The 16,515-nt window shown below is 35.5% G+C and overlaps 1 protein-coding gene across 4 annotated transcripts in view; it reads left to right on the top strand.

Annotated features, from left to right (window-relative positions):
• XRN1 (5'-3' exoribonuclease 1) overlaps positions 1-15,853 on the top strand; it is a 34,104-nt gene extending 18,251 nt beyond the window's left edge. The window contains exons 24-43 of one of the 4 annotated variants that reach the window (XM_063408158.1): positions 58-173; positions 1,038-1,184; positions 1,498-1,587; positions 2,557-2,692; positions 3,423-3,476; positions 4,125-4,257; positions 5,332-5,401; positions 6,421-6,646; positions 7,301-7,402; positions 8,048-8,143; positions 8,370-8,484; positions 8,997-9,061; positions 9,445-9,555; positions 9,913-10,038; positions 10,355-10,511; positions 10,792-10,967; positions 11,170-11,283; positions 11,364-11,487; positions 12,484-12,635; positions 12,837-15,853. In XM_063408158.1, coding sequence (XP_063264228.1) covers positions 58-173; positions 1,038-1,184; positions 1,498-1,587; positions 2,557-2,692; positions 3,423-3,476; positions 4,125-4,257; positions 5,332-5,401; positions 6,421-6,646; positions 7,301-7,402; positions 8,048-8,143; positions 8,370-8,484; positions 8,997-9,061; positions 9,445-9,555; positions 9,913-10,038; positions 10,355-10,511; positions 10,792-10,967; positions 11,170-11,283; positions 11,364-11,487; positions 12,484-12,635; positions 12,837-13,127 — 2,601 coding nt within the window. In that variant the 3' untranslated portion in view covers positions 13,128-15,853. Of the gene's footprint in view, positions 1-57; positions 174-1,037; positions 1,185-1,497; positions 1,588-2,556; positions 2,693-3,419; positions 3,477-4,124; positions 4,258-5,331; positions 5,402-6,420; positions 6,647-7,300; positions 7,403-8,047; positions 8,144-8,369; positions 8,485-8,996; positions 9,062-9,444; positions 9,556-9,912; positions 10,039-10,354; positions 10,512-10,791; positions 10,968-11,169; positions 11,284-11,363; positions 11,488-12,483; positions 12,636-12,836 lie in introns of all 4 variants that reach the window. The other 3 variants (XM_063408160.1, XM_063408159.1, XM_063408157.1) reach the window with 3 other exon arrangements.
• Positions 15,854-16,515: the final 662 nt, after the last annotated feature.

Below are 16,515 nucleotides of genomic sequence, written 5' to 3'. Positions count from 1 at the left end.
TATAAAAATCCTTATCCTTTAGGCATTGCCAATATGTTTTGTTTGTTTGTTTTAAAGAAATATTCTGTGAAATACAATCCTGCATATATTTTGGCCAGCCGTCTTGGAGTAAGTGGATATCTTGTCTCCAGATTTACAGGGAGTATCTTTATTGGAAGAGGATCAAAGAAGAAGTAAGTTCTCTTTGTGAATTTTGACTGTAGAGAAAGTCCCAAGTTCTGCTATAACTCTACAGAATTTTTGCTGTGTTTAAGTGCTGTTTTTATCAAGTGTGCACTCTTTTGTGATTTGAAGCTTTCTTTGAAGTATATTTGCTGTAAACTAAGTTCATATGCAGTGCTTTTTTCTATCAGAAGCATGTTTTAAATTTTTGTTTACTGGGCAATTCTGTTTGCTTTCATATTGTTGACAGATCTAAAACCGACTTTCCTGGCTTAGCTATTTGCAAAATTGAATTAGGAGCTTAAACTGACTTTGCCATACTGAGAATAAAAAGTGGAATCAGGATCTAATTTCATTGCACCTATTACTAATACTGCAAAGAGAGATTAGTTGTACCTGTAGCTTCTTTTCAGAATTAGTTAAGACTGCTTAAAATACATAAGGGAGACAATCCATGTAGTCCTGCAAATGTCAGAATTGTGTTTCCTCTCTAAAGATATGGCTGATGCCTGAGCATCTTCCTGTGATCTAATGTGTGCATTTCTTCCTGATGGATTGTTCAGGGACATCCCTCTGCACCTTGCTGAGTGCCAGGTCGATTGTGGTTGGTTAGATCTCAGTTAAGGAAGAAATGTAGAATATTTCCTACTCTCCCTTGCAATGAAGTTTAGGCACACAGGTGAACAGCTACCATAGCACAGCTTTTGGCCTGTGACATTTACAACTGACAGAATGTTAACAAGTAAAAATCCAAGGAATTTAATTTTTCTGTGGTTTAAGGTCAAGAATGTATGTTTCTGAGGAGTTTTTTATGTAAATGTATGTAAACACACACACGTATTATTGCAAGCTAATGAACTTTTTCTTATTTCCAGTCCTCATGGTGATCACAAAGCAAATGTGGGGCTAAACCTGAAGTTCAATAAGAAAAATGAAGAAGTTCCTGGCTATACTAAGAAAGTTGGAAACGAATGGATGTATTCTTCTGCAGTAGAACAACTACTTGCTGAGTATTTAGAAAGGTAAATTATTGGATATGAGCTTCATCCAAATTACCCACCTTTGTATCAGTCATTGGAATTTGTCCCTGTGGTCACAGATCTTCTAACAACAATGAGTTCGTTTCTTTTATTCCAGTGTTCTATTTAGGGGTAGGGTAATTTTGTTAGCAGCTTGCCTTTGAAAAATTAGCAGTATGATAATAAATTAAGTAAAAATAACCCGTCTGGGCTTCACAACTTTTGAAGCTTACCAGACTTGATTTTGATGGAGCTTTTTTGTGGTCTATGCTGATGTGAAACTAAAGTTATCTTCCACATATTTGGGGTTTTTTAGGGTGCCTGAGCTATTTAATTATGTAGCCAAGAACAGCCAGGAAGATATCTGCTACGAAGATGACATTTGGCCTGGAGAGGATGAGAATGGGTAAGCCATGGTCCTGATCTCTTTTCTACAATAAGGAGAATAAAGAGTGACAATTGTGAAATCAGTAACGATTGTGCAGTGGCTGCAGTGTAACTGGAACCTTGCTGTTCCTCCAGCAGCCTGGTTATTCAGTGATGGCTGAAAACATTATTTGAATGCTGTACTTTTCAGTCGTGGGGTCCAGGTTTCTGCCAGATTTCAACCTCAAGTCCAGTAAATGAGAAATAACAATTTCAGTGGCTGTTTAATAATTCTTGCTTTTAAAATAACCTTCAGTAAGCATAGCTATGACTAGTTACAAGTAAATTTTTTAAAAATAGCCAATAATTGTGGTAATTATCTAGAATCACTTAGAATTTGAAAAGTAAGTCCTGCAGAGTTGGAAGTATTTTGCACATTTTTAGTATACATTTACATGGAAGAAAAATAGCAACCTTAGTTCCAGACAAATTATGGTAACTTGAAACAGCTTTACTTATGAGACAATAAACCAAATCCATGGGCTTCAGTCAGTAAATCTGCAGGACTCTTACCTGGTGATACACCAGTGTGGGACTCTTCTTGTAGAAGAATCTCAGATTTTCTCTCCATTTTACCAGAGAGTCTTCTCAGTGAGGTTCTTTCTTCCTGTGTTATGAGAAACAGCTGGTCACAGAACTAGTAATCACATCTGGACACAGTTTGTTGGTTGGATGCAAACTTAATTTGCTGAATAATTTCAATTAATTTAATAGTTGTTGGTTTGGGGTTTTTTTCCCTGAAACAAAACTTGAGGTTATGGTTTTGAAACAGTACTGTATAATTCTGATTTTTGTTAAGTCATACAGAACCTTTAGATTCCATTACTCTATGAATATATACAATCAGTGTGCCTGTATGATAATACTTGACTGATTAAAATAGGGAACATGGTAAAATGACTGATCTATGCAGCTAAAAGCTTTCATTCATGCCATTTTTTTTATTCAGAGCTGAGAAAGTGCAAGAAATTGTTGCCTGGTTAAAAGCACATCCTGTGTCCGCTTTGTCTCGCTCGTCTTGTGACTTGCAAATTTTGGATGCAGCCATTGTTGAGAAAATTGAAGAAGAAATAGAGAAATGCAAGGTATGCAGCTTGGTGTCTTTGTGAGCAGGGGTGAACCAAAAAGCAGTGCTCATTATTTTTGAAGTTCTTGAATTTAAATAAGACAATTGAAGATTACTTACCATTCCAAAGAAAAAGGACACAGAATATAATGTAAAATCTGGATTTGTAATATGAATTATCCCAGAAATTCAGAAGAGCTCATTATTAATCTTTGTAAGAGATGGACTCCCATAGGAGTGATTGATCAGCAATGGGACATACTCTGAGCTGTGCCTTTTGGTGGTTTTTTAGAGGAACAGGTATCAGTATATATCAGTATATATCAGTATATATAAAAAGTGCTCTTTTTACATGCAACCCCAGCTGTTCTTCCCTTGCAGTTTCTCTTTGGTCTGCAGAAAATTAGAAGGTTATTTTCTGAAGGCCACTGTTGAAACCAGTGGCCAAGGAAATTACTAAAGTAAAAGCCAAGGACAAAGCCAAATAAAATAATGGGCTGATTTTTTTGAAATAACTTGTGAGGACATCTTAGAAAATTGATGTGAAATCTGGAATTAGACAACTAATGGTTTGGTATGAAATCAAACATGTTTTTAAAACTAGGCTTGCTCTAAAGACTTCATTAAAGCTCTATGCCATTATCTAAAAGAAATGAAGAATTCTACATGATCTTTTCAGAGGTTTCACCTGTTCCAGTGCTTGTTCCTACCCTGGTTTGTAAAGACTTTCTGTTCCTTTCCTTTAGCAGAGGAAGAGCAACAAGAAGGTGCGAGTTACTGTGAAACCCCATTTGCTGTACAGAGTAAGTGATGTGAATGGGATGAGGGGGTGGGGTTCAGTTGTCCAGATCATATTTGTTTTACTTCAGGAGAATGGAATTTTATGACAGTATTGATGAAAGGAAATATTTTTATTATGCCTTCTAGAAAATTATTTTGAAAACAGTAACCTGTATGTACAAGGAGAGAGAATTTCTTCTAACTACAAGCTCTCTCATGTCAGGCACTGACTTTCAGGTTTTCTTTTACCTTCTGTCCTGTATGCTTCTACAGTTCTTACTGGCTCTATAATGAAGGCAAATTAAAATGTGCTTTCTGCTGTTTCTTTTCGAATGTCTCACTTTTTATTCAGTTCTTCACAAAGGACCAACTGCTCATCTTGCCCATTTTACTGATACAGGCAGGTTACACATGATGTTTTGGTTCTGTCTGAATTGTACTAGTGTACAACACATTTTCAGGCAGAAGCACTAAGTGAGAGTTGCAAGGGAAAAAATGAAAGTTTGCTTTGAATCTGGAGAGGGAAGGTTTTATGGGCGGGGGGGGCTTTCTATGATTTTATTTCCAAGAAAATTTACTTTATAGTGTGTCTCAGATATTGTCATAAATGCATTTTTATTGTAATCCTTATTGTTTTGCATACACTAACACAGCCTTTTGGTTGTTGTCAGCCATTAGAGCAGCAGAAGGGGGTTGTTCCAGATCGAGATGCAGAGTACAGGCTGTTTGACCGTGTTGTCAATGTCAGAGAGAACTTTTCTGTTCCTGTTGGTCTACGAGGCACCATTATTGGAATTAAAGGAGGTAATACTTTCTTCATGATTAGAGCTGTATAACAGCTGGTAATGTGAAAGCAGGATGCAGGATAGTGTTTTTCATAATGGTTGTGAATGCTCCTATTTCTCACTCTGAAGCATATGCAGCTTGAAGCTGTTAATGACATATTTACTGTTCTGAATCAAATCTACACATGTTCTGTTTTAATTTCATGTGTCACACAGCTGTCATTTGAATAAGAAATTATTACGCTATGTTCCTTCCTATATAAATTAGAAATTACTTTTAGTTTCTTTTTAATATGAAGAAGGCAGATCAGAAAAGGAACAAAATGAAATCATGGGAAAATACGGGCAAAGTGAAGTCATAAAACCAAGTATTAGCCTTAATACTTACATTGAACATAAAGCTTTATCAAGTATGATTTGTCTTAAATAATTTTACTTTGGATTTGTATTTTTATTCTTATTCTGTGATCTTCTATTTCCATTAATTGGCATGGATTTATACCTTGTTTGACAAGAAGATTAACCATAAATCTTTATCAGGAAGGATTTATTGAGCCCCACAGAATGTAGCAGTTTGAGATCAAGTATTACAGATGGTTTTCTTACCTGCCATTTCAGTGGTTGCTTTCTCATTCAGTTTGCACCCAACAGAATTTCAGATAGAATTTTTTGAAAAAATACTTTTTTCTCCATAATTCTTAGATACTACTATAATTTTAAAGCTCTGTTAGTCTATCATTATGCAAGTAGCTATTAGTTTCTGACTGCCTGAATGTAGAAGTGGCTTGCATCTGTTTTCTGCCAATTTCTGACAACTGTGACATACTGCTATAAACTGCAGTTCTATTAATTCACATTGGTAAGGTGCAATGCATGGTACATCAGTGTTGAAACTGTATCTGGAAGGGCAGACTTATGTGACACCTTGAGAAGCATTTCCAAATCCCTTTTAATGAAGTTACTCAGAAATGATTTGAGGGTCTGTTGTTCATTTTTGGTCTTTTCCTTGTTTATTGTATAACTAGTATAGATAGATATTTACATAGTATAGATGGAAGTAACTGTAAAGGATGTTTTACTTTGTTTTCTATAGCTACTAGAGAAACAGATGTGCTCTTTGAAGTTTTATTTGATGAAGAATTCCTCGGAGGCCTCACTATAAGGTCTGTGGGGGGGAGTTCAGAGTGATTTCACACTATGAAGTTGTTGGCTTTGGTTTGGTTGAGTATTTTTAATGCCTCTTCTTAAAACTTTGTTTCTTGGCAATGTTGGTCAGTTTTTATTTCTTTTGTGTTTCTTGATTCTCTTTGAGTAGTGATAATTTTTGTGAAGCATGTTATATTGTGGAAATGCTCTTTAGGCTTTTTTGGTGTGTAAACTTCTGACTTGCAGAAAGCAAATATGACCCAGCAGAATAAAGCACTAGATCCAGATTTCTTTCAAAACAAATACATCGAAAATAGGTTCTTACCAGTATTCAACATGTAGATTAAAAACCAGCCAGAAGGCATCTGTTCCTCTGAAGGAGGGACTCTGAACTGAATAGTTGATACTTAGACACTAAATTCCAACCATTAAAAACCTGGACTGAGGAGGTGAAGGTGCTTTTGTTTTCAGAAGCGTGATAACTCTTCTGTATTGAAGTAAACACCTAAACTTTTAAGTGCTCAGATATACCCAGCAGGCTTCATTTTACTGTTCTTACCTAAAGTTTTAATGATGGAAATTAGAGGAGATTCTTTCCTACTACCTGCATTCAGCAATCATAGCCCTTGCATGTCCTGTAACACAGATAATACTCAGTGTTCAGAAATGCTGCTTAACTTCAATTTGTGATTCTGCTACTGAACCTGAAACTTCAGTTTTCATTTCTGAAAAATAAAAGAATATTGTTTTCTGGTTCTTTTACAGAAATATTTACTACAGAACTGTGCTATAACAATTCACTCATCTTAAAAATTTCTTTAAGCTCGGCACTGAAAGGTACAATATAAACTGAGAGTAGTGCTAATTACTGTTTGACAGCCAGAGGGCAAAGGGGAGCCATGGGTTTCAGGTTGTCTGCAACGCTACTAGATTTCAGTATTGCATAGTTATCAGCCTCTGTTGTTCAAACTTGAGTCATTGTCTTTTGGCAACAATTAAAGTGCATGAAACAACAATGGAATTCACTTTTCTCAAGGTGCTCCCCTGCCAGAGGTTATCGCCTGCCCGCAAGTGCCTTAATTAACCTGTCTCATGGTAGCCGGTCAGAAATGGGAAATCAAAAGCTGATGGCCATAGTTAAACCTCAGCCAGCAGTGAATAACTACAACTCATATGCATCTGATCTGTCATCTGTATGCTCACAAAAAATGCATCTGGGAGGCCTCAACCATTCTCCTCGCTCCCTTTTTGTTCCTACTCAAGTAAGACTTTTCTCACATTTGTACAAAAATGTTTTTCTATAGAGTCTGAAATACTGATGTAGTTATTTTCATTGGTCCAAACAAAATTTAGTTTTTATGTCAATATATTAGAAGTAGAATAATTCTTACACTGGAGAAATTAATTAATCTAATAATGAAAAAGACTAAAATTTCCTTATTGACAGTGGTTTTGCTCTGAGTAACTCCAGTTGCTTTTCTGAGAGACAGATCTTTAGTTTGGAGCAGTGACACTATATTTAGTGTCAACAAATAGTGTGTTTGGACAGAGATGCAGTTATGTTCTTTAAGCTGTGATTCAGTTAGTGCTTCCTTATAGGCTGTTTGTCCATGCTTAGAAATGGAAGACATGATTTCTCTATCAGTTTTTCTTCTTGGTTATAATTTACTTTGAAACTACAATATAGGAGGAAAATTACAAGCAAATTGAGTTTCTTGGGGGTTTAATGACACTTAATTTTTTAACAAGATACTTCTTTAAAGAAACTTACCTTAATTAGTAACTTCATGTTGCTCTAAGTGTGTTTAAAACAGTTGTCTCATGTTTTTCAAGTCTATACAAGAAAAGTACTTTACAATAGAAAAAGTAAGACAATGAAATATTTCTGATTTTTCTTTTCTCTCTCAATGATTTAGCAACTGAATGGAAGACAGCATTACAATCTCAGGGCTGAAAATCAGGGCAACTCTAACTCACCCCAGAAAGGATCATTTCTGAGTGGCAATCAGAAAAATAAAGTGAGTGTTGGGATTCATTTAGTATTGGACCCAAATGTTTCTGTTTTGGCCCTCTCTTCAGGGTGGGTGTCATTTTCTCATGATTAATGAATTCCTTTGTTTAAGTACATCAGATGTTTTAGTTCAGATACAGACTGAAGCAGAACTGCTCTCAGTTCTTGGATGAATATAATATCCTGTGTTATCCTTGTTTAGATATTAGATTTTTAAAAGTGGTTTTTTTTTTGCATAGCTGTGCTACAGTTCTGTGTTAACATACCTGTAATGTAATGAAGTAACTGAGCCTTGTTGGCAAGGCCTTACAAAATAAATCATTAATAATAAAATCTAAGAATACTCCCAATATGAAAGCATGCTTTTGAAACCATTCTGAACTGTTACCTGAATTTCCTTGTGCTTAATCATCAAACTAAGCTCATTTCAGTTTAGTAGTGATTCTTGGTAAAACTTGTAACTGCAATGCATTACAACAGCTTGTTTAATAATTAGTTACCTGCAACTTGTACTAGTGTCAGTATGAAAATATCTCTCATCTGAGGACTGTTAAACTTTAACTTTATGATTTCCAGAATGTGTTAGCTGTTCAGAAGTTGAATTTATCACTGCTGAGTTTATTGGGGATCTTGGTTTTTTTTATTTTGTCAGGCACAGAGTAAGCAAGATGATGAATTCTGCAGCATATGGCAGTCATTACAGAGTTCTGGGAAGTCTCATCACATTCAACAAAACATGCATGAGAAGGTTTGTATAGAAACTTTTAACAGATCTCTGCATCCAAAATATGAAGGTACTTAATATCATACATCAGTTCACTGTATCAGGGAACTTCATGTTACAAATAAATGCTGTGGATGAAAATGGTGTCACATGGAGTGTGCATAGGTCGGAAAGGGGCAATCATAGGGCACTACTATGTAAATAACAGCTACCCAGTCTTCTGGTTAAGCTTTGATGTTTGAAACCCTAGGGTGCAGTTCTACCTCAGGAAATCAAGCTGGGAACTGGCCATCAGTTTTATAAGCCAGGCTTCAATGACGGCAGCTTTAAATGTCAGCAAAGAAAACAGGAGCCTTATAAAAAATGTAAGTACTATCATTAGAAACTTCGTTTAGGGGAACTGCTTGCTTTATCTGACCTTCATTGAAATATCTGATGAGCTTTTTGGCTTTTTGTGATAATTGACAGGAAATAATTTATTATAGTTTTATAAACAGTACATTGCACTTGTTACTGTCAAATAATGTCCTTGAAGTGCGTATTAGATTGTTCCACACTTAATCCTGAATGTTTTGGGCAAGTTGTTCTGTGTTCTGTTGACTTGCCACCCATCTAACATAAAAACCAAACAAAAAACCACACGTGTCTTTGAAAATCTGCTTGTGATCATATTTGTAGAATAGAAAATTAGATATATTATTTGATATACTTATTTTCATTTTATCCCAGAAGAAGGCATAGACCAAATGACCTATGAAGTAAGAACTAAGATAAAACCATTCAAATTTATGGTGTATTTGTATGGAGTTACTAAGTGTTTTGAGTCTTGGCTGTTATAGTTTTTAAGAGCATTTCAAAAGAATGCATTCTTTTGTAGTTAAAGAAGATTCCAAAGTTACAAGAGGTGAAAGTCAACCACATAATAAAATGTCAAACCAACAGGTAATTTTGTCTGTACTGAGTAAATCTATTCTTTTAATTTTACTCTGATGTGATTTATCATTTTACAAATTCGTCTTTAACTGGCATCTTAGTTGATTCTTTTAGTCAGTAAATTTATTTTGAAGATTTTTTTTTCATTAGAGGTTTATAGACAGAATAGAAGAGAAAGTGCATAAAATGTATGATGATACCAAACAACTTTGCTATTCTCTTAGACTCTAGAAGCTATGCTGTAGTGGGAAAAGACAAATGCTAGGTCTTCAATAAGCTGAAATCCTTTAAGAATATTAGCTTGTGAAAGCTCCTTGCAGATGCATTTCCAATATGAATGTGTTATAATGAGTAATAGAGTATTCAGTAATACTTGCTGCAATTTATTTCAGAATTTTGCAGGTGTGAATAAGTACAATGTCAAACTTTTGAAGAGGAATGGAAGTCCCAACATGCCTTTAATTCAGAAGGCTGCAGTTGATGGTCCCTGCACAGGTGGAAAGGTAGGATCTAAGGAGCTGATTGTCTTGTGCTCTTTGAGTAACTTCAGTTTCCAGTCCATTTTGTTTCAATTGTTCCTGGTTACTTGTTTGCAAATTCATGTTCAAAAAATACAACAAACCTGTGTAACTTTGATTGTTCTTTAACTTGGTCAATACTTGCATATTTGAATATGCAGAACTTGGTGCAGTCTCTGGATATTTGTTCACACTCTGAACAGACATGACTGTGACCTGTCCAAGCTAAGAGAGGAAAAATCTGAATGAGAATAAAATGAACCTCAAATTCATATACCCTTCCTCTTGTATCTGCTAGTAAATCCACTTAGTCGATGTACCTTTCTTCTTCTTTAATTTAAGAAGGACAATGAACTGGAAAGCCTTCTAGCTTCTTTGAAAATTTCCAAAGAAAATGAAGTGCAGACTTACTCCAAGGAAGCAAGAGCTACAAACGAGGAACATCTGTCCCCGCAGTCGTTTGCTATGGTCTGTATACTGCAGGAATCTTTACATTGCAGTTTGGCATCTGCTCTCTTAGCATCCATGCTTCTATTTAAAGAATCTCCATGAAACCTCATACTGCTTTTTAAAATGTCGTAATGATTTTTTAATTAGCTATTCTCAAAGAAAATTAGCAAACACCTTTGTTTATGCTAAGATGCTGTTATCTTTGCTTTGATAAAATAAAACTGATAGGAAAATAAAAAGCCAGATTCTGTTACCAATTATGATAATTAGTGTTAAGAAGGTCATGTTATCAGAATGCCAGCATGTTCCTGAGTGGTTTATTTTATTTTTAAAGAAAGGAACACAGATGCTTAAAGAGATTTTGAAGATCGATGGCTCAGATGTGCAAACAAAGAATGAAGTGAAATCACAAGTTAATGATGTTCCTGCTCCCTCAAGTAGACAGGATTGCCATGGAGCTGCTGTGCAATACAGACCAACAAAAAAAATGGGTATGTTTAACCATCAGCTCATCATTCAGAGCTTCACCTTGCAGTGACATTTTAGAACACACTTTCAGCAGGGTACTGTTTATCAAAATAAAATTTCCAACTTTTTGTAGTTCTACTTCTATATTTGGATCTAAAACTCTCTTCAGATATAGTCTCTTGGTTTTTGTTAAACGATATCAAATAAGCTTTGTTTTGTTTTTTACTAATAACCAAGTTGCCATCCTTTTAGTGAAGGAAATAATTGTGATACAACTCTTTTTTTTTTTTCCCCTTTTGTCAGCTGCTTATATGAACAAGCACAGCCCTGGAGGCCCCCAGAACACACCAGCAACAGAAACTGGAGGTCATTCTTTCACCTGTCCACAGCCTGCACTGTCTACGGTTTCTGAGCTTTCTCGTGTTTGTTCTCTTCTTGGAATGTCGCAACCAGATTTCTCTTTCCTAAAAACACCACAGGTAAAATGGTTTTTTTGCAAAGTACAAGTTCCCAACTTTATGTCAATTATTCTGTATTAAATGTGTGGACTGACCACTGAAATCTATCTCAAAAGAAACCATAGCTCCATTTGTTGCCTTGTTTTAAAACAAACAAATCTCTGTTTCTGTCTCACAGTTTGTTAGCAGTGCAAATATCCTCAAAATCTTTTCTGTTTTCTAGACCATGACAGTTTGTCACATAAAGCTGTCAAATGGTTTATTGGTTCACGGCCCGCAGTGTCATACCGAGGCTGAAGCAAAGGAGAAAGCCGCGCTTTTTGCTTTACAGCGCTTGGTGAGGATTTAAAAAATCTCTTCAAATCCTTGTCTCTGTGCACTACAGCTGTTGGTAAACCTCTGTTTTCTTCTTCATAGAGTGCTATAGGAGTAAACTTTGCTTCGCCTCCACCTCTGCCTCCACCAGTGTTTCCAAATTACCAGCCACTAGGAGTTCCTGTACCACCTGCACCAATTCCTCCAGTATTTGCACAGCCCCCTGGTAGGTGTTTGACTAGTACACATTTCAAATAATATCATCATATCCTCTAATTGTGCTGGGTTTTTTATATAAAAATGAATGCTTTCCAGAAAACCCCGTTTTTGGTCTTCATGTGTGTACTTGTATGTCCAAACAGTTTTGAAAGCAGTTCATGACCACCTTTGCATCAACGTGCAGATTAATTCAATACAAAGAATCATCTCTATTAATTGTTTCTTTTCCTCAAGAACCTATTTGTCCATTCAGTCTTAGGTGCTTTTTCTATTTATTTTTTCTTTAAAACAACAGTAATTATTTGAAAGCAGATAGTCTCAGTCCAGAATTTGTAGAAAATCGCTTCCTTGATTTTTTACATGGATTTTCCCCCTGTCCCATATAGTTAATGTTTCTCCATGCAATACTGTTTTTATTTGTCTATAACCAACTTTTACTGAAGTGCTACATCACAATCCTCTTGTACTCTGCCAAACATGAGCATGGTAAGTAAGCCCCCAAAAAAATGCTAAAAGTCCTGGTGCTTGTTTTTGGCCCCCAGTTGTTTTGTATTCTACTAATGTTCCCATTCACAGCTAGGAATTAATGAGTCAGCACCATTGTAGCATCCTAGAAACTCATACAGCAGCTGCTACATCTCTTTTCTGTGGGGTTTCTCTGTTGTTGTGTTTCAAACTGATGGCCTAAGCTTGCAGCTTTCTGCTAATACAGTTGGCTCAGCTGAGGATGTGGAGATGCCACATGTGCACTCTGGAATGCAGATACCATGACTTTAGTGCTCTAAATTGTGCTATCATCTGGGTGTAGTTCTGTTTGTTTGGGGGCTTTTGATAATAAATAAATACTTAGCTATTTTGAAATAAATGTGAGGCTTTGCTGGAAAGATGAACAGCATGTAGACAGACATAGTTGGGGTGGTCCTGGGCTCTTGGGGAATTTGTATTTTTTTTTTTTTTTTTTTTTTTTTGAGGAAAGAGATCTAAAAGTTTCTTATTTTCATAGCTAATATGATGCCTCCATCATCTCACATGTTCGGTCCAGTGTCGTGGGGAACTCCAGTGCCTAAGCATTATTATCCTGGCTCCTATCCAGGAAATGTGTCTCTTGCAGGAACTGTACCAGTTGGTTCTCACAACCAGTTTATACCTCTGCAGGTAAGAGCAGCAGGATTGTCTTAATGTGGTATTTTTGTAAAAAAATGTGACTGCAAGATGAATACAACAACACCCCCTTTGTGAAGTACTATTTAGTGTTAGAAAATTATTGTTAAGATATGTATGCATGTTTTCTGAAAGTGGGATATTTGCAGTTTTTTGAGAATGCATTCTGTTAAATAATATTTATTTAATTTAAAGGTAACTAAAAAAAGGGCTGCTAGCAAGAAAAAAAATGAACTCAAGGAGTTTCAGAGTTCCCCTCAAGCTGCACCACTAAAGAATGAACAGCCAATGTCTTCTGACCACATTCAGCAAGATAGTTCTTCAGCTCCTTTAAAATCTCCTCAAGCTGCTCAATCCACTGTTTCATTTCAAGACAATGTGGCTACTCCAAGTGTTCCTCATAAAAAATCAACACCAAACACTTCCAGCAAGCGAAAGCCAAGAAAACTGGCTGTCAATTTTGGCGCGCCAAAATCTTCAGAATAAATCTGGTAGCTAGGTGTATTTTATCTTGAACTCTTTCCCCACTGCTATGTTCTGTCATTTAAAAAAATCAGAAATCTCTATTAAAAAGACCAGCCACTTTAAGTATAATACAGAAGGAAATACATTTTATTTGCTATGATTTTTCAGGTTGTCATTAAAACCATAAAAATTATGTTAAAACTTTCTTTTCACTTAAATTACCAAAAGCCAGGAAGTACTAAGTTAGGGTTGCCATGCCATCCCTCGTGCCTAGGTTTCTAAACAGTGGCTTACAGACAATATTGGGTAAGCAGCAATAACAGTGGCAACCTTAACTCAGGTCGGATGTGCTTTTTGGGAGGAATGTGGAACAGTAATAAGTTGGGCATCTAACAGTGTTTAGCGTGACATTTTGTACTCTAGCTTGATTTTAAATAGTGTAATAAGACAGAAAGTAAAAATTATTTCAATGCAGCTTTTATATTGGCTCTCCAGGTCCTTCTGAGATGAATCAGTGTAACTAAAAGCTGACTACAAAGAAATTGCCAAATCCACTCTAAGTATGAACTGCTGGGTTTTGTACTAGAGGGCAACAGCTTTACAGCTTTCAGAACATAGGTGTTATTGTGTGTCTGGTACTGGAGTGGCAAAAAGTGGCTGCTCTTGCACAATCTGTTCCAGGAGATTAATTTATAGGATGTATTGAGTAAAGAAATCATATTTACAAAGTAGAGACCCCTTTGGTAAAGTGCATTTAACTTCTTTTAGTCTACCAATTTAATTGTTTTCTGATTATAAAATAACAAAGTTATCTGCTACAGATAGGCATAACCTCCTAAATGCTTGTGATACCCTGATTTTTTCCTAAACTATAAAAATGGCCAGAGTTTAAAGACACCCTGTTTTGCGGGATGGCTGTCAAAGTTATGTTTACTTAGAGCCCATTTATTCCTCTAATAGTCTGTGTCCTGAAACCTTCTCTATAGTAGTTTATTTTTTGTTACTAGTGATTTTTAATATTTATTTTTTTAGTTTTGTGAAAGGACTTCTGTGTTGCAAAATTAAATTATCAGGAATTGTTGCTATTGGTTCCATAAGAATATTCAAACAAAAAGCTGACTTGAATTTTTGGACAGAACTATGGGATTCTTTGTTCATATAGGAAAAAAAAGAGGGCTCAAAGGTCCTTGTACTGTTTTTAACCCACATTTCCCATTCTTATGGACATTACTATAAAATCTTCAGTCTAAGAAAAAAATTTGAAACCTCTGTTGGTGCTGCTTACTGGCATTCATTAAATTTCATTTTTCATCTGTTCTAGAAAAAGAAGTATTTTTCCTCTAAGGCCCAGGAAACAGAAATAAAGATAACTTTAGTGATTCATTTTGTTGCTTCTGAACAGGTTTCATTCTGGATCTGCAAGTCTGTAGACTTTCTTTCATCTGGTTTTTTTACCTCCATTTCTTAGTGTAGTATAAAGTTTCACATTATTGCTGTGTTATAGTGTTTTTTTAATTTTCATTTCTCCAAAACAGTTGTTGGTTCGGCAATATTTGTATAATAGCAGCAAGCCCTATAAAAAGGATCACAGAGGTAAAAACAAGATTGAGAAATTTTATTTTACTTAGTATCACAAAACTTGTGGAATAGTCTACATATAGTCTAAAATTACATTGATTTTGTTGTTCTCTTTATAGTCACCTAGTCTCAAGAGGTTCAAAGCCATATTCTGTGATGGGAAAGTTGTATTTTTGGGGTTTTTATTCTTATTAGCAACATGAGACTGATATGATGCTGCCCTGCCAATATTTAAGAAGTGGTTATGTGACATTTAATTAGTCCACTGTATCTATCTGAATGATCTGATCATAAGAGAAAATACCTATTTAAAAATTGCTGTGACAGAGATGAAGCTATGTTAGACTCTTGCATCACAGGATTTTGATGTGTCTGTACAGCCAATTTATGCAGATTTTTGAGAAACAAAGCTATGGAGGGTGCTATACTCATATGTACCAGTGAACACAGCAATTTTTATTAATTATTCTACTTCAGACTAAGATTTCTGCTCCCTCTTCAAGTGGAATTGCTATGTGTAGTATATTTAGGTGATTAAACCCTTTATTCTGTAGCTGCTGCATATTGTATTAGTCCCTGATTTTTAGTTTTTCTATTCTATGAAAGTGACTGCCTGGTGCCCAGTTAATTACAGTTTTACATGTCCTGGTAGATGTGACATCTGCATTGATCTTTGTCCCCTTTGATTTCATTTTTATCTTTTAACAAGGTCATTATATTTAATTCATACAGATACAAATTTAAGCATTTCTTTTTCCCATAGATATAAAGTATTTTCTAAGCACTGGAGTTTTTCATTAGATCTTATACAGAGCAGTATTTTAATAAAAATCCAAAAGGGAAGACTTTTATGTGCGCATTTTTGTAGTTTCTGATTTTTTTAAAATAACTTTTCATTGTTTATCTGCCAAGTGAAATGTTTTAAATTTACATATGAATGGATACAGAATGTATTTTTTGTGCTGTTTAGTGTTAAGTGTGCATTTGCAGATTTTTAGCATGTAGTCGCACAAAGACTGTGCAAAGATATTTTGGAATATGAATATATGCTACACTGAAGGAAAAACATTCATAAAACTTAAATGCTATATAGAACTCTAATGCAATAGAGTAATTTTATAAACTGTGTCTGTGTCTGCTTGGATTAAATATTGAAACAAGAAACATTACCTATTTTCACTGTTTTATTTCCAATACTACATGGGAACTTGTGTGTGCTCCAACCCAGAAGTTTACTATATGAACTAAATCTCATGAAACTCAGTTTCTGTCATTCTCAGATGCAGGACCTGCCCTCCAGTCTGTTTCTTGATGGCTTTCAGGTGTAACTGAGATCAAAATAGGCTTTTTTTTTTCCAAAGTTGAAAACCTGTTGGTCACCTTGCAATTAAAAGCATTCAACATGATACTGATCTTCCAAACTTTTTTGGTCTTGTCACCAATTAGATTAAAAAAAGCCAACCCCATAGCAAAGTCAGTAAGATTATTTTCCAGTAAGCTCAGTCCTAGTGATTGTTAACAAGGTGGAGAACCAGCTGGTGGCTGAGAAGGAGAATGTTGATGTCTTTCTTACACATTTTAGTGTGAATTAACTTGTTTAAAGCAACCAGCATAAAGAATGGAGTGCACTCTTAGCAGGACCAGCTGCTGCAGCTTTATGTAACTGTGTATGCAATTTGGAGTTTCTGTATAGAACAAGTCTGGTTGGTGCAAACATTCACGCCATATTGCTCAACTGAAAGACACCAAGATAAAATCTTGCATTTCATAAACTGTTTTCAAATGATTAGTCAATGAACTCTAGCTGCTGTTACCCTGCGTGGTGAGTTCT

This window comes from Prinia subflava, chromosome 11, assembly GCF_021018805.1.
Source record: "Prinia subflava isolate CZ2003 ecotype Zambia chromosome 11, Cam_Psub_1.2, whole genome shotgun sequence".
In the NCBI taxonomy this organism is placed as follows: Eukaryota; Metazoa; Chordata; class Aves; order Passeriformes; family Cisticolidae; genus Prinia; species Prinia subflava.
The sequence above is the reverse complement of the archived record's forward strand: the minus strand, read 5'-3'. Positions and strand labels throughout refer to the sequence as shown.